The 19,302-nt window shown below is 33.9% G+C and overlaps 1 protein-coding gene across 3 annotated transcripts in view; it reads left to right on the forward strand.

The window, feature by feature from the left end:
- The window catches only part of rps6ka3b (ribosomal protein S6 kinase, polypeptide 3b), a 62,886-nt gene that overhangs the window by 16,018 nt on the left and 27,566 nt on the right, over nt 1-19,302 (forward strand). Inside the window, exon 1 of one of the 3 annotated variants that reach the window (XM_073830317.1) lies at nt 7,050-7,163. The exons of 1 other annotated variant lie outside the window; for it this stretch is intronic. In XM_073830317.1, coding sequence (XP_073686418.1) covers nt 7,119-7,163 — 45 coding nt within the window. In that variant the 5' untranslated portion in view covers nt 7,050-7,118. Of the gene's footprint in view, nt 1-7,049; nt 7,164-16,680; nt 16,868-19,302 lie in introns of those variants that run through there. One more of the 3 variants, XM_073830316.1, reaches the window with a different exon arrangement.

Below are 19,302 nucleotides of genomic sequence, written 5' to 3' on the forward strand. Positions count from 1 at the left end.
TTTGAATATATTTCACAATATAACTTTATTTATTTATTTGCATTTTTTTTTTTACTGTATTTTTAATCAAATAATAGCAGCCCATGGGGAGCATAAAATACTCGTTTCAAAACATACTGTTTCAAACTTTTATATATTATAATATGATATAATATAAGGAATAATTGATGACAGGCAATGACGCATAGCAGATAATAGGATATGATATAATATAATATATAATATAATATATTGACATATATTAAATACATTTTTAACAACACATTTGTAAGCATTAGGTAAAAATTAATTCTATCATATTGTATATAATAGTATATTATTATTATTATTATTATTATTATTATTATTATTATTTTATCATATTTTTGTTATTTTTATATAATATGATATTGTATAATATAACGTAAGAAATAATTGACAAGGGGCCATGACGTAAAACGGATATATTATATTTAGGGCCGGGACTTTAACGCGTTAATTTAGATTAATTAATTACACAAAAATAACGCGTTAATTTTTTTTAACGCATATTAATCACACTTAATTTTGCACCGCGGAACGTTTCTCACTGGATGAGTTTCGGCGGACCGATTATACTGGAACACATCGAGCCTCAAGTATCACCTCAAAGCTTTTACAGAAGGTCTACCTACCTATAGGGTACCAGGATTTCTGAAATGTAGGCTAGTATATTTCTAAATATCCCAGTGTTTCCCCTACCATTATTTTAGGGGGGCGCGTTTATAATGTCTCCTCCACGAAAACACGGACTGGATCGCGGACTCCATTCATAAAAAACGAATTTACTATAGCGCGGAATGCCACGTAAATTCGTCGATTTTTGGATTGATTAATCAAAAGTTGGTCTGTCACTTAATTCAAATCGCGATATGGACTAGTGTCTGTCAAAACTGAAATGCAAAAAGACCGTTTTAATATGAATCCTGCATGTTCCGTTTGTATCTGTATGTATGAATGGTGGTGACGTGTTTTTTTTTTTTGTTTTTTTTACTACACGCATACTAACTAGCATCATATCATACTTTACACACAGAAACTTCACGGCAACCTGTCAAAATAAAAGTACGGTTTAACATGAAACAGAACAATATTCCTATTTAAATAACTGACAAAAAAACAATATATATGATAAAAAATAAATATAACAACAAGATTAACCACTTAATTGTAGAAAAAAATACTACAATTATTATTTAAATGTTAAATTATTATTATTTATTGATTTTAACAGCAAACCTCTGTTTGTTTGCCAAAAATTAAAAAAGGTTTATTTTTCATTTAATTAAAAACAAATAAATGTTTATGCTTTCATTTGATTATGAGAAAAATTAAAACACACAAGAATTTCTTTTAAAAAAAATAGCAAAAGATTGTAAAGCCCTATTGTTCAAAATGTTAAAATAGAGAGTTTTGGACTTATTTTTTCACTGAAATAAATGTTTTCGTTATTACACAAAGTAGGGTAAAGTACCAAGAAAAAAAAGTATGGAAAGGGGAAACACTGTATCCTATTGCTACACTTAATGGCAATATTGCACTGGTCTGTTGGACTAGGTTGAACAAAAATAAACAATATTTTGTTGCTTAAGCTTATGTATTCAGTCATTCTTCAATGGTATACTAAAAATCCATATGAAAAAACTTACTTCTCACTGTTCTCAGGTCAAATATTTATATGCGATTAAAATGCGATTAATTTCGATTAATTAATTACAAAGCCTTTAATTAATTAGATTAATTTTTTTAATCGAGTCCCGGCCCTAATTATATTATATTATATTATATTATATTATATTATATATTTTAAATATAATATAATTGATGTATTACATATAATATAATACAACATTTACATATATTAAATACATTTTTAACAACACATTTGTATGCACCAGGTAAAAATAAATTATCATATTGTATATAATATTATATTCAAAAATTAAGTAATTTTTTCTATAATAAAATATAATATAATTGATGTAATACATATAATATCAAAGTCATATATATTATATGTGTATTATATGTATTATATTATATATAATACATATAATATAATACAACCTTTACATATATTAAATACATTTGTTTACAACACATTTCTGGGCATCATGTAAAAATAAATTCTATAATATTGTATATAATATTATATTCATGTTTATTATTACTTTTTAATACTATTTTTATTGCAGTAATAGCTGGACATTTGACGTCTTGCATATGGTGCAAACATTATTTTCTTAATGTAATTTTTTAACTCCAGATCACATTACATTAATGTGATCAGACAAATGTAAAAAGGATGATACATACATACACTTTCGATAGGGCAATGATAGCTCCATCAAGTGGTCTGAAACAAGCGGTCTCATATTGACTTTGATCTGTTGTTCATTCTTATTGTGAAGCCCTGGTCTGTATTGCCAAGACGAACACATGACAGAAGAATGTGAAAAAAGACAAGGAAAGTAAAGTGGCAGCCAGAGAGGAAATTGAAGGCAGAGGAAGAGAAACCGTTTTACGAGAGAGATTGTGGAGGGGAGGGGGGTGGTTGTTGAAAAGTTATTGAGATCTAGAGAGGGAAATCCATTAATCTTGTCTCTGCTGGCTTTAATGCAAATGTCTTCTTCAGCGACACTCACTCTGCAGTTAAAACGCCCTCCATCTCATATACATCGGTGGCCCGGTGCCACAACGACAATAATTGTGAATGACTCCAGTGAGTGCTTTGATAAGACAGACACGTCTGAGAAGCAGCAGGAGAGACTCGCTGAGAAAATGCTGCTATTTTCTGCAGTGCTGTGTCAAGATGAGTAAGTGCTGGCCATTGCGCTGCATGAAGGACACAGCATGTGGAAGTTCATTAGGCATCTCAAAGGCAAGCAAGGCTATGCAATTTATATATATATATATATATATATATTTTAATTAGGACAAGCTATGCACTTAAACCCCTATGTCGTTGGAGTTCTTGGCTTGTGTCGAACGCATGCCACAGATTCGATCGTGAGCCTTTTGAGTATTTTGGATTTTTTGCAAAACCTACTTTTGTGAACTAGTCCTAGGTTTTTTACCCAATTGGAACCAAACCAGTGCAGAAAGATTTTCTGGAGAGCGAATATAAATAATTATCAAGTAAAGTCTAGCTTTCGACTCACCGTCGCAAAGGGACAGCAAAGTGTTCGAAAGGGGCGGGGCCACTTTGTGTAAAATGCCTACAACTCTTAAACAAACTGAGATATCTTCACCAAACTCAGAACACTTATGTAAGAGCTCAATCTGAGGTCACAGGACAAAAATCGCAGAGCTTGCCCACTTGGTGGCACTATAAGAGGGAAAAAACATAAAAATGGCTAGAACCTATGCAACCATTTTTCCTATCAACATGAAAATCACTGTGCACAGCCTTGGTCCAAAGTGCCACAAGTGTCTATAAAGATATTTGCGAATGAAACACGGTGTGCATTGCACAGTTTTTCGCACAAACATGCAATATTCATATCCATATGATAAAACTCCTCATTCCGGACAATTTTGCCTGTATAACCACTGCTGTCATTCAGATCGTTTGTTAAATGATTGAGAAGATGTAAAAAAAAAAATTATTATTTTTGCGAACTAGTTTTTTCGTTCAATCTGGAAAAAAACACTGCGGTATAATTCTCTGGACTCACTAGGTCAATAATTATCAAAAAATGTTGGAATTTACCCTTTGGGAAGCGATAACGGGGTTGATTAGAAAAAGGGGCCTGTCCGAATTTTCCCAAAATCCTATAAAGCCTAAAGGAAAACTCAATACTTCACGAAACCTTGTGAACATGTGCGACAGGTGATTCTAAACAAGCATGCATAGTTTTAAGGAGATCGGACTACACCTGGCCCTGTAACAATTTTTTTTATTCAGCAAGGATGCATTAAGTGATAGTAAAGACATCTGTAATGTAAAAAAAAAGATTGCTATTTCAAATGAAATGCTATTCTAGTTAACTTTCTATTCATCAAAGTATTAGGGCTGAGTAAAAAAAATACTGGGTTCTTGATTTTAATCGATTCTCATTTTTACAAAACTATATAAATTATTAAATCCCAAGAATTGATTAGTCTAGCCTGTTTTCAGTTCATGATCGGAGCATTGTTGCGCGCCTCCCATGCAATAAATCGCAATAAGCTTTGTCTCAGATTTCAAATTCTATACATTTTATTACAGTATTCAAACAATAAATGCTGTTTTGGCGCCATTTATTGTGGAGTGACCGATCGCTGTAGCAGTTCAAAAGAAGCAGCAGTGCAAAGTGCACGTGAACTGATCATCTCCTCCACTTTAATATCAATTTAAGCACAAAATAAACATAAATTAACATCTGAAGGTATGTTCAAAAAGTAGACTTTACTGAAATTCGTATTCTGTCTCATGTAATCACTCAATCTGTGTTTCAACTGTGGAAAGACGTCAATATCACGTAATGTCACATTTACCTCAGAAAAACATATTTGGAGACCATAAACTCATTAGTCAGATGAACTCTAGAGAGGAGCATTTTGCGAAATATGTGCACCATTTACCATATAGTTGAAGTCAAAAGTTTACATACACCTTGCAGAATCTGCAAAATGTTAATTATTTAGCAAAATAAGAGGGATCATACAAAATGCATGCAAAAGTTTACATACACTTGATTTTTAATACCATGTTGTTACCTGAATGATTCACAGCTGATTTTTTTTTTGTTTAATGATAGTTGTTCATGAGTTCCTTGTTTGTCCTGAACAGTTAAACTTCCCCCTGTTCTTCAGAAAAATCCCACAAATTCTTTGTTTTTTCAGCATTTTTGTGTATTTGAACCAGTGGCGGCTACTGGTCTGTCAAATAGGGGAAGCTCATTTTCGGTCTACATCATAAAATTGTCTATTTATTTAAAAGTAAATTCTGCCCTACGTTCCTTTTCAAGAAAATGGTCTGTGACCCTGTCGTACCAACTAGGCGTCTTTTCCAGTGACTTTTCGTGTGCAGTTTCATATGAATGAATGATCTAAAAAAAATATTAAACTCTGTAAAAGTGAAACAAGGAATGTGGTGTATAATTGTGTGAAATGTATGATGAAAATCAAGCAATTTCGCCAAGCAAATATAAAGAAATAGGTTGCAGCAGTTTTTATTTCGACTGAACTTGAGAAATCCACGATGGGACTGAGCGCAGAGAGCGCGAACGAATAGCTTCAGCGATTCCTTATAGGACAAAATCGCTGTCAGTCAAAAGGAGATGCAATCTTCCGACAGACCCTCCAATCGTCACGCAGAAGCTCAGCGTCCAGGCCAGCCCACTCCTCATTCACCCCCAGAGACGCTGAGCGTCCGTGGGCGGGACATAATCGCAGCGTTTATCCAATGACCGTCTAGTTTCAAAGCACTGAAAAAAAACGTTCAAAGCAGCCCCATTGAAGTCAATGGACGCTGGGCTTCAATGGGGAAATGCACTGTGACGCTACGGGAATGTATGAGAAGAAAATCAAGTCAGCCGACCGGCTATATATATCTAACTGATTCTGAACGAATTCGTCTTTGAGATGAACGTTTTCTAACGCATTTTTAGTCAATAAAATGTTAATACAATAGTACGTAATTTGACCATTAATTTTGTGACATTATAGGGGAAGCTGAGCTTCCCTTGCAGTCTTAAAGAAATCGCCACTGATTTGAACCCTTTCCAGCAATGACCGTATGATTTTGAGACCCATCTTTTCACACAGAGGACAACTGAGGGACTCATATGCAACTATAACAGAAGGTTCAAACACTCACTGTTGCTTGAGAAGGAAAAACGATGCATTAAGAGTTGGGGGGTAAAAACTTTTTGAATTTAAAGATAAGGGTAAATTTAACTTATTTTGTCTTCCAGTAACATGTACGTAGCTTCTGAAGGGCAGTACTAAATGGGGAAAAAAATTATATTTAGGCAAAATAAGAAAAATGTACAAATCCCATTTCCATTCAAAAGTATACACCCCCGGCTCTTAATGCATCGCTTTTCCTTCTGAAGCACCATGGAGCATTTGAACCTTCTGTAATGTATAAAAAATTTGCTAAATGTATTTTAATTTAAAAAAAAAAATTCATAATAGTTCATTTTGTCTTTATTTTGACACTATTGGCAAAACTGAAAAAACATTCATTTTAGACCCTGCTCACATCATTGTGTCTTTGGATCTCTAAATACAAATTTGTTCAGCGTTAGGCACTCTATGCTGATTATCATTCTCCAACTTAGACAAACAGCAGAGTTGATGTCGCATTTCCCTCTGAGACAAGCAGGAGACAGGGACGATGTTTTTCCACATCTGAAGGCGTGTTGGGAGGCAGTCTTGGCGCGGTTCCACGCGTGAGAGGAGGATTTTACATCCCTGTGAGGTCAGGATCTGAGGGTGATGTAATGCCCTCGTCAGGGTGCCGCACTTCCTGAGAGCTTTCCAAGAACAGGGGGCCGACGGGAGGGTTCCCGCTCTGTCATTCAGCGCAGGAAGTCGAGCGAAGCAGATGAAAAAATAATACCCAACTTTGAACTTGATCCAGCGCCACATGACCCGGTTCAGCCCAGGATGATCTGACGTAGATGGGAATCTCAGCTGAAGATGATCTGCTATTTAAGACCTCAAAAGTCTCACTAGCTTTAAATTTGCTCTTGGGTTAAAAAGGGCTCCACACGTTCAAATGTTGTCCCACACACGATCCTAAGTGTTATTTAACTGTGGAGGATGTGCAACAGAACCAAGAGACAGGAAACTCAGAGTCATTTCGCACAACTGCATACAGCCCTACTTGTATGTTCACGGCTGATATATTAGTGATGCTCTCTTTGGACAGATGTGCCTCTTCCTGTGCAGGTGTTGCCTAGGAAACCAGGGCAGGACATGGTCTAATCTCAGTGCTGACCTGCAGCTGTAGGCCCTTCCTGGGCAGGCGTTTCCTTTTGCTTGTCTCTTTTGTGTGCATGTATGACTGCACCACAGTCGGACCGCCTAAGTGACCACTCCTGCCACGCTGGACGAGGGTTCTGGTTTAGCCGTCCACAGCGTGAAGCGAGTGACATGAGGACAGGACCATGCTGAAAATGTTTCCCTTGCGGATCAGGCAGAGAAACACACGGGTAGGAGCCCTTCGGTATTGTCAGTTTAGCGAGATTGTAGTATTTCTGCGACTATTGCAGCACGTGCCGCTCACATGCTTTCTGAAGGTTAAGCGGATCTGATATATATCTGTGTTTCCTCACTTTTAAGGGAGAGAGACGTTTTATACATTTTTCTTATAGGTCAAGGGAAGAAGGCATAGGGAGAAAACTGATGATGTACTGAGGATGTAGTGTGTTGATGGAACAATGTAGTGTAGTTTGTGACTTGCGTTTTGAGCAGGAAGAACCACATCAAAGAGCTGAAACATTAATTCGTCTACAGCATGAAATAGTTAGGAATCTCCCTCGGCTCTGCTCTGTTTTGTCGTAGGCCACACTTTCTCGTAATTCTATTTCAGATTTTGTCTTGTGCATGTGTTCTTTTGTTGGAGATTTCTCTAATGAGCGAATGCTTTGTGTCCTAGAGACTGGAAGTTCGGCACGGCCTGAGCTTTCACAATTAATGGACCTGGTTCCAGAAAAAGGCCCCTGAGAAAGAAAATTAATAGGGACATTGACAATGACTCTGTGTGGATGAGGACATGTGTGTTTGTGGTTGAGACCTTGTTTTTTGTGTTTGTATGTTACAATGGCTTAGATGAAATCTGTCAAGAACTGGCTTATATTTCACTCTAACAACTCAACCAAATGTAATTAATTGAATTAATTTACACTAACAGTCAACAGATTTTTAATCTCTTCTGCGCACCAAGCCTGCATTTATTTGATCCAAAATACAGCAAAAGCAGTAGTATTGTGAAATATTTTTACTATTTAAAATAACTGCTTTCTGTTTGAATATATTTTAAAATGTAATTTATTCATGTGATCAAAGCTAAATTTTAGCCTCATTACTCTAGTTTTTAGTGTCACGTGATCCTTCAGAAATCATTCTAATAGGCTGATGTGCTGTTCAAGAAACATTTATTATTATCAATATAAAACAGATTAGTACATAACATTTAACAGTTGAGTATTTTAGCGTTTATCTGAAATGAAAAGCTTTTGTTTGGGAAAGAAATTATAGAAATGAATACTTATTTATTTATTTATTTATTTATTTATTTATTTAGTGATGATAAAGACATTTGTAATGTTTCAAAAGATTTCTATTTCAGATAAATGCTGTTCTTCTGAACTTTCTATTCATCAAAGAAACCTGAAAAAAATCTGCTCAGCTGTTTTCAATATAATAATAATACATTTTCTTTAAGCAGCGAATCAGAATATTAAAATGATTTCTGAAGGATCATGTGAATGGAGTAATGACGCTAAAAATTCAGCTTTGAAATCACAGGAATAAATTACATTTCAAAACATATTCAAACAGAAATAGTTATTTTAAATATATATTTTAAAACTTTTCTATTTTTGCTGTACTTTGGATTAAATAAATGCAGGCTTGGTGAGCAGAAGAGACGTCTTTGAAAAACATTAAAATCTTACTGTTCAAAAACTTTTGACTGGTTGTGTAAATGTAACGCAATGTATTACCAATTTATTTAATGATCGTTTAAATATGTTAAAAATGTATTAGTAACAGTTAGGGCTGGGTGTTGTGACCAATTTGGCGATTCGATTCGATTCTTATTTTTATGGTTTCGATTCGATTCGATTTAGATTTCGATTCGATTCGATTCGATATCGATTAGCTATCAATATTTCATTTAAAATGTTAGTTTTGCAGACATGTGATCCATATTTTGATATAGCCTGAATGCTGGTAACTGAAACTCTCCTACTAAAGTTTATTACTGAAATACACATCTACATTAATAATAGAGTGCACACAGTTGTTTATTTTAAACAACTTTTATTTTAAATGAACACTGTAACAAGAAGTCATAAATATGTGCATCCATTGTACACCATGTAAACAAACTGCAAAATGCACATTACTGTAAACAATAAAAAGACTGTAAATGTGCAACAGTGAAATCTATTAAGAACTTCAAACATGTTTAAGAAATAAAACTTTTTTCTAAATTCAAAACACTCAAAACAGGCCCATCATAAAGCCTTTGTCTGCTTATACAAAACATTCTAACTGTCCATAAAACTAACAGTTCTTAACTACAGCCTAATAATTTTTCTGCAAAAAAAGCAGCTGATCAACATGTTCTGATCTGATCTAAGGCAGCTCCTTTGCGCTGTGATTAGATCACCAGCGTTTGAGAAAACTCTCTCAGCAGGAACACTAGTGACACCTTCAGGACGAGAGGTGAATATTCATATCCTCTTACGTGAAGCACGTGCATTAAGAATCGATTCGGGGATTTCCCGAATCGATATCGTTGCGTTCAACTGAAGATCGATTAAAATCGGAGAATCGATATTTTTTACCCAGCCCTAGTAACAGTATACACTGCTGTTTAAAACAAGCACTTTTTGTGTAATTTTGTGAAATAATATTAGCATTTTAAATATCTCTTTTCTTTTTTAATATATTTTAAAGTGTAATTTATTCCTGTAAGGTCAAAGCTGAATTTTCAGCAGCCATTACTTTAGTCTTCAGTGTCACGTGATCCTTCACAAATCATTTTAATGTGCTAATTTGGTGATCAAAATACATTTTCTATTATCAATGTTGAAAACGGCTGTACTGCTTAATATTTTTGTGGAAAAAAAATTCAAAATGAATACATTTTGAATTTTACTACATAAACTCAAATGGATACCTGGACCATTTCCAATCTGGCTTCAGACAACATCATAGCACAGAGACAGCGCTCATAAAGATAATAAATGATATTCGCCTAAATTCAGATTCTGGCAAAATATCAGTGCTGGTACTAATAGATCTCAGTGCTGCGTTCGACACTGTGGATCATAACATTCTTCTAGATAGACTGGAAAACTGGGTCGGGCTTTCTGGGATGGTTCTCAAATGGTTTAGGTCATACTTAGAAGGGAGAGGCTATTATGTGAGTATAGGAGAACATAAGTCTAAGTGGACGTCCATGACATGCGGAGTCCCACAAGGCTCAATTCTAGGGCCGCTGTTGTTCAGCCTGTATATGCTCCCACTAAGTCAAATAATGAGAAAGAACAAAATTGCATATCACAGCTATGCAGATGATACCCAGATCTACCTAGCCTTATCGCCAAATGACTACAGCCCCATTGACTCTCTCTGCCAATGCATTGATGAAATTAACAGTTGGATGTGCCAAAACTTTTTACAGTTAAACAAGGAGAAAACGGAAGTCATTGCATTTGGAAACAAAGATGAAGTTCATAAGGTAAATGCGTACCTTGACACTAGGGGTCAAAAAACAAAAAATCAAGTCAAGAATCTGGGTGTGATTCTGGAGTCAGACCTCAGTTTCAGTTGCCATGTTAAAGCAGTAACTAAATCAGCATACTATCATCTTAAAAACATTGCAAGAATTAGATGTTTTGTTTCCCGTCAAGATTTGGAGAAACTTGTTCATGCCTTTATCACCAGCAGGGTGGACTATTGTAATGGTCTCCTCACTGGCCTTCCCAAGAAGACCATTAGACAGCTGCAGCTCATACAGAACGCTGCTGTCAGGATTCTGACTAGAACCAAAAAATCAGAGCATATTACACCAGTCCTCAGGTCCTTACACTGGCTTCCAGTTATGTTTAGGATAGATTTTAAAGTACTTTTACTTGTTTATAAAGCACTCAATGGCCTAGGACCTACATACATTGCAGATATGCTCACTGAATATAAACCTAACAGACAACTCAGATCACTAGGATCGAGTCAGTTAGTAATATCAAGGGTTCACACAAAACAAGGGGAATCCGCTTTTAGCTATTATGCCGCCCGCAGTTGGAACCAGCTTCCAGAAGAGATCAGATGTGCTAATACATTAGCCACATTTAAATGCAGACTCAAAACTCACCTGTTCAGTTGTGCATTTATTGAATGAGCACTGTGCTACGTCCGAACAGTTTGCACTATTTTATGTATAATCATTTTACTGTATTAATTAATTTGAAATCATTTTCTTTTTTTTTAAATCATCTTAAATGTTCTTAATTTTGTTTTTATTGTTGTGATTATTATTTTAAATTTTTATGCTATTGTGATTTTAATTCCTTTTTATGTACAGCACTTTGAATTACCATTGTGTATGAAATGTGCTATATAAATAAACTTGCCTTGCCTTGCCTTACATTTTTAAATTTTTAAATAAATTGAAAATTAAATTCAAATACAGGATTCCTTTATAAATAGAAATTTGACAAGAAATGTGTTTGAAATAGTCTTTTACTGTCACTTTTGAACTGTAATATATGTAGAAATTGCAAATAAAAGTTTTGTTTGCTGTATGTTCAAAATTTTGAATGCTATGTTTTATAGCTATATGGACGAGATTGTGGCTTTCATACGCTGTCAAATGTGTTTTTACCAAGCTCAACGGCTCTGGCCCAAACTGTGATATAAATATAATGCTATTAGCTTTTTAAAAATGGGGGCGGGACTGTTGGATATGTCCCGCCCTGTCTTCCTGTTTCAGTTGAAATTACATCAACACAAAATAACGCTGCGTGTTTGAAAGCACTTCAGTGGACCTTTGAAACAAATGCATTAGCTAATGTTAGCTAATTGAATCTTTTTGTCGGTTTACTCTTTTTCTAAAAAAGGCTTGGTTTTGGGCTGAAATGTGACCCAGATGTGTTTTTGACACGTTTGATTCAAAACCTGGTTGACTATCTTTATAGTATTGTGTGTTGGTCTGTTCTTTCTGACGTCTGTCAAAATCAGATAAATCAGATTGACGTTTTGATTTCTCTGTCTTTGCTTAGAGGACCGAGCTTTTCTTTCTTTCTTTCTTTGTGTTTTTGTCTTTTCTTTTATCTCTTTTATGTTTTTTTTTTTTTTTTTTGCTCTCCGGGCATTTCGAGTTCACAGGGAGCAGAGAAATTGTCAGGAAGTTGAGATTGTGGAGTTGGACACAAAGGACAGAGGAAACATTTGAAAAAAATATAACCCAGTCGGCATTATTGTGACTTGCAAACCACCCAGAGGAGCCTGGAAACCAGATAATCAGGTTTTTGTCTTTGACTTGTCATGGCTCAGTGCAAACCTCTGACCTTTAAGAAGCTCTGTTTTTTGTGGATTCTTTGCCTAGTTGTCTTCAGACATTTTTTTTGGATTAGTCATTCAGCTCCTGAGTGTTTCTGTCAGTTAAAATATTACAGAAAGTTCAGTGCTATGGGCCAAAGCTTTGAGTTGGGCCGTGTCGAGGAGACTAGCTCACTTATAATTGATTAGTTCTATTGATCTTCCTGTTCCCCCTCGGAAACGTATGAATAAATTATGCCTCCATCTCCCTTCCATTTGCTACATGTAGAAGTCTTTTTGTCTCTTAAAAAATGCACTCGCCTGATTTTTCAAGAATATGGATTGATATTGGATATGTTATTGAAAGAATCTGATTTTTATATACACTAAAAATATGTATATAAAATAAAATATTATTTAAATATGATTCAATTTTAAATAATTATGTAATTTGTTTATATAATTAAATATTATTATTATTATTATTATTAATTACATAAAATAAATATTTAATGAATGTTTAACTATATTATTTTATACATATTATTTCAATATTATTTATTTATTTTAGTAAGAATCTGAATTAATTGGTATGATGTCACTTGAAGATAATACTTTATATATACTAATAATATATATAATAATTATATTTAATATTTAATTCTATTTATGTAATTAAATAATGGTAAAAGTATTAATTAAATTAAATTAAATACAAACTAAAATTAAATATTTAATTTAATATTGAATAAATATTTAATTCTATTATTTTATACATATACATATTATTTTTATATTATCTATTTATTTATTTTAGAAAGACTTATTTAATTATGATGTCACTTGAAGATAATACGTGTACGGTATATAATATTAATAATATGTATAATTATATTTTTAATATTATTCGTTATTTTGTATAATAAATAATATTAATTATTAATAAATAATATTACATTTAAATATTTTATTAAATAAGTAATTAATATTAATAATATATTTTATAATTATACTATTTTATACATATTATTTTAATAATTTATTTTTTTATTTTTAAAAAATCTGATTTAATCATTATGATGTCACCTGAAGATAATGCTTTATATATATATATATATATAATTTTAATTACATTTTATATAATTAAATAATATAAAAAAGATAAATTAAATAAAACTAAAATTAAATATTTAATATAATATTTAATGAATATTTACTTTAATTATATTATTTTTGTACATATATTGTTTTAATATCATTTATTTATTTTAGGAAATTTTGTTTTTTTTAGCCCCTTAAATGTTAATTAATAAATAAACAATAAATAATAAATCTTTAATCTCTCATTTATTTATTTTAGGAAAAAAATATTTTAGCATTTAAATTTTATATGATTAATATACTATATTAATACACATTAGTTAATCTTTTAATTCTATTTATTTAAAAAGGTTTACATTTTTATTTTAGCTTTTGCTAATTTTATTAAGAATCATGAAAGAGCAAAAACTAAAAATTTATGAATGCAAATGGACTCAGAAAATGTTGCGAGTTTTGTTCAAATTCCTGTTGAAGATCATTCTTTATACATGATAAATATTATTAAATCTTAAAAAAAAATATTACATATTAAATATTAACACTTATTTAAAATTTTAGTATTATTTAATTATATTTTATGTGATTAAATAATATTGAAAGTATAAATTAAGTAAAACTAAAATGAAATATTTAATTTAATATTTAATGAATATTTATGTTAATTGTATTATTTTATACATATCATTTTAATATTATTTATTTCTTTTAGGAAATTTAGTTTTTTAGCCCCTTAAATATTAATTGTATATAAATTATTTGTTTTTAATAATTTATTTAGAAAAAAATATTTCAGCATTTCAATTTTATATGATTAATATATTAATACATATTATTTAATCATTTCATTTTTTTATTTAAGAAATGTTTACATTTTTTTGCCAATTTTATTAAGAATAGTGAAAGGACAAGAACAAAAAATTGATGAATGCAAATGGAATCAGAAAATGTTTCGAGCTTTGTTCAAACTTCTGTCACCCTCATAAGCACCACAATTAATTTAATATTATCTGTACTGTCGTACTGTTTCCACAATGCACAATTTATCTCATGAACAGTTGGATTTTTCTATTCTAGAATGGACCGTCAAACTGACTCAAAATGACTTGTGTCTTTCACTAAGATTGACCTTGAAATTCACCAGTACAATGAGAGAAACTGGATCCTCAGAGATCTCACAGCTGCTATCTAAGGTCAGAAATCTTCTCCGTTGAGTTGCATAACCCATTGCGTTCGCACACGTAAACCCAGAGCACTGTCCAATTCGGATAGAGTTCATCACACTCTGCTTCTGTTTAGCACCTGACTTATCGCAGCAGGAAACGTTCCTCGTACCATGATAATGTGCTCTTTTCAGAGCTGTTGGTTGAGCTTGTGTCATCTGAGTGGAAAATGATGAGTGTGGCGTCCTGTTTATGGGGCACAGAGTTTGCCTTTCCGAATTCAAGGTCCTCAAAGCCCAGCCATGCGAGCTGTTAATTGTGTTGCGCAAGCGGCTTTAGTGAAACTGACTCCCAGAATTCCATACATGCAGCTGACAGGATCTATGAGCATGTAGAGGTGGAAAATAGATTGTATGTTCCTCTTTGGTGATCCCTAGAAGCCGTCATTGTCCCTCAGTAGTGTCCTCTTGGGTAATCAATGGTGTAAAAAGGAAATTGGGTTTGTAAAGTAGTTATGCACATCACTGATATCACTTCGGCTAATTCTGACAGTATTTAGTTTTATAACATATTGGATAAAGGAGAAGTTTACTTCCAGAACAAAAATGTAGAGATAATTTACTCTCACCCTTGTTATCCAAGATGTTCATGTCTTTTTTTTTTCAGTCGTAAAGAAATTATGTCTGTTGAGGAAAACATTTCAGGATTTCTCTCCATATAGTGGACATCTGTGGTGCCCCTGAATTTGAACTTCCAAAATGCAGTTTAAATGCAGATTCAAATGGCTCTAAATGATCCCAGATGAGAAAGAAGGGTCTTATCTAGTGAAACAATGGGTTATTTTCTGATAAAAATGATTTTTTAACCTCAAATGCTTGTCTTGTCTAGCTTGGCATCAACTCTGTGTATTCCGGTTCAAGACAGTTAGAGTTGGTCAAAAAACTCAGATCTCATTTTCTCCTCCATCCTCAAAATTACCCTACATCGCTACAGAAGTACCGACTCAGTGTTTACAAAGTGAACATGCAAAGATGATCAAACACCCTTTAAAAAAAATGTAAAACAGTGATGTAGGATGATTTTGAAGTTGGAGAAGAAAATGGAATGGGAGTTTTTCAACCTACCCTAACTGTCTTGAACCTGAACTTAGAGTTCACGCAGACCTAGACAAGACAAACATTTGAGGTTAAAAAGTATGTAAATTGTAATTTTTTTAGAAAATAACCAATTGTTTCTCTAGATGAGACCATTCCTCTTTGGCTGAGATCGATTTTGAAGTTGGAGAAGAAAATGAGATGTAAGTTTTTCGACCTACCCTAACTGTCATGAACCGAATTCAGAGTTAACGCAGAGCTAGACAAGACTAACATGTGAGGTTAAAAAGTATATAATTTGTCAATTTATTTAGAAAATAACCAGTCATTTCGCTAGATAAGACCTTGTTCCTCAGCTAGGATCATTTAGAGCCCTTTGAAGCTGCATTCAAACTGCATTTTAGAAGTTCAAAATCGGAGGCACCATAGAAGTCCACTATATGGAGAGAAATCCTGAAATGTTTTCCTCAAAAAACAATTTCTTTACGACTGAAGAAAGAAAGACATGAACATCTTGGATAACAAGGGGGTGAGTACATTATCTGTAAATTTTTGTTGTGGAAGTATTATGTTGAATATGTATTATTTTGGGCCTTGAACGTGTCAGTTGCATTGCTGTCTATGCAGGGTCAGAAAGCTCTCAGATTTCTTTAAAAATATCTTAACTTGTGTTCCGAAGATGAACGAAGGTCTTACAGGTTTGTAACAAAACAAGGGTGAGTGATTAATGACAGAATTTTAATTTTGGCTGAACTTTTCTTTTAATTAAAAGTTCACTGTGTTCTGCAGACCTATGGACTGTTTGAAGGCAACCGTTATTGCTTTGGACCACTGGACTGTACACAACAGGTGTTGTTAATCTCATCTGTAGCCCTTAACATCCTGAAACAAGGCTGAGCGTGTGAGTATGTGTCTCTGTGTGACTGGTCAGCTGTGAGAGTGTTTGGGGATCTCCAGGACTCTGTACCGGAGGGATTGGCTGGGGAATCTCCCAGTTTGGCTTTAACACTCCCTCCTTCAAGATTGGGCTTCCCCCCTCAGTGAGTCAGTGATTGTCATCCAGGCACTCACTCTTTACAACTTCTTGCATATCCTGGCAGAGACACTCACTCACACTTGGGCCGTGTTCCTCCAGACCAGAGGCAGAAGCAGGGCAGTAGCACTATGGCAGCTTCTAAGCCCTGGACTATTGTTTTTGGTGAGGCAGTGATCCGCATGCTGCAGTGTAGGTTGAAGGCTCTACGGAGACAGTTTCAGAGGCAGCCCGAAAGATTCCCCTGCAGGACGGTGAGTACTGTACTTTGGACAGTGATCGGGTTTCGGCTTGGCTCCAAAGCTGACGTGTACCTCCGGAAGGCATGTATTAGACACGGACTTACTGGTTATTTTGGAAAATATACTTTATGGTTATTTTTAAATTTATTAGTTTTAGGGTGTTTTCCCCCTTTTTTTATTTTTACCTTAATAATGTAATCAATATTCTTTTTATTAAAGCCAAGTATGAAAGTTAGTGTTTTAATGCATTTTACATTTATTCCAAAATAATAGCTCAAGGCAGTACCAATTTAGACAAAGTGTTTTATTTGTGAGCTTATGTTCAGCTATTCTTTTTAATAGTTACCTTTTAACTATTTTTACATTTTTTAAATCATCAGTCATCAAAGCTTGGTAAATCACAGACTTTAAATTTAACCAAGCTGATTATTCACAAAAAACTCCCACAGATCAGATGTTTTCAGGCCATATTTAGTCTTGTTTTGACCTAACAAAGTGGTTATATCTAAGTGTGTGTGATGTTTACTTACTTTTTAAATTAGTCTTCTCATTAACGCCATTACATTTTTCATTCAGACTGATTTGTTGTATGAAGCAATCACAGAAAAACATAACCAATCATATCCAATCATATATGACCCTGGAGCTCAAAACCAGTCATAAAGGTCTTTTTTTATTAAGATTCATACATCTAAATAAATAAGTTTTCCATTGATTATATGATATTTTGGATAGACAATATTTGGCCGAGATACAACTATTTGAAAATCAGGAATCTGAGGGTGCAAAAAAAATCTAAATATTGAGAAAATCGCCTTTGAAGAAGTGAAGTTCTTAACAATGCATTTTACTAATCAGAAATTAAGTTTTGGTATATTTAAATATTTTTAATGAAATCTGAGAGCTTTCTGACACTGCATAGACAGCAACACAATTGACACGTTATAGGCCCAGAACGGTAGTAAGGATATGGTTAAAATACTCCATGTGACATCAGTGGTTCAAATGTAATTTTATGAAACTACGTTCAAAAACTTTTAAGGATTAGTTCACCCCAAAATGAAAATTAGCCCATTATTTACTCACCCTCCAAACATCCTAAGTGTATTTCACTTCCTTCTTTCAGACAAATCCAATTGGAGCTTTAGAATGGCAATTGGGTGGGTGTTTCTCTTCATCAGTCCAAAGCAAGTCCAATAAAGTGCATCCATCCATTATAAAAAGTGCCTCACACGGCTTCAGGGGGTGCATAAAGGCCTCCTGTAGCAAATCGATGCATTTTTGTAAGAAAAATATCCATATTTAAAACGTAAGAATCAGTTTAATCTAGCTTGTGCCAACTGGTTTACAGGAGCAAAGGAAGCCAAGTTTCCTTACTTTAGCAAAGGAAAACCAGTTTCCTCTTGGTTTATATTGAAATTCTCCTACATTTTTCTTTACAAATCCTCATTTTGTACTTCTAATTCGTGACCGTTGTTTTGTTTTGGTATCTCCACAACGCGTTCGCATTCCTCAATTTCGAGTGGCGCATGTGTAAGGCTGATGTCTTGTGTCATCCGCCCAAGCTGTTTCTGTGTACGACCAGTTGGCGCAAGCTAGATTAAAGTGATTCTTTCATTTTAAATACGGATATTTTTCTTACAAAACTGTAACTGTAAAACTGATTCGCTACAGGAGGCCTTTATTCACCCCCTGAAGCCATTTGGGGCACTTTTTATTATGAATGGATGCATTTTATTGGACTTGTTTTGGACTGATGAAGAGAATCATCTTTAATATAACTCTGATTGGATTTTCCTAAAAGAAGGAAATCATATACACCTAGGATGCCTGGAGTGTGAGTAAATAATGGGCTAATTTTCATTTTGGGGTAAACTATCCCTTTAAACTACCCCACACGTCACATTTAAATATGATGGTGTTTAGTAAGAGATGTGATTTTATTTAGATGAATGAGATGTGTCTTTGTTTGTAAGTGTGGCACAGGTGCTCTTTAAGTCAGTGATAACATGGTACAAGCACATCCTATATTGTCACCATCTGTACTCTGAATCACAGTCTCGAAAATACCACCATAAGAACATGACACTTCCACCACAATCCACACATGCTCTGGACAACAGCTCCCTGCCAGACAGTCGGACATTATCATTCACAAACGGTACGAAAACACACTCTCAAGCATCCTTGAATCAGGCCTCATGTTTTTTTTGTACACCTTCAGTCTTTGTAGCACACGTGACTCTCTAGTTGAAGTTTGAAAGATGCAACTTAAATACCTCATTTTGTATTTTTATCAACTTCCATTTGGACCCTGAAGCGTTAGCGACTCATTCTCATTCTGAAGTATCAGTTTCCATTCTTGGCAACATTGAGATGAGGTGTGAATTATGCTCAGCGAGAGGCGAGGAGAGAGGCGGGAAAGTGCTGCCGGTTGGATGCTTGTA

Source organism: Garra rufa, chromosome 24 (genome assembly GCF_049309525.1).
Source record: "Garra rufa chromosome 24, GarRuf1.0, whole genome shotgun sequence".
Taxonomy (NCBI): Eukaryota; Metazoa; Chordata; class Actinopteri; order Cypriniformes; family Cyprinidae; genus Garra; species Garra rufa.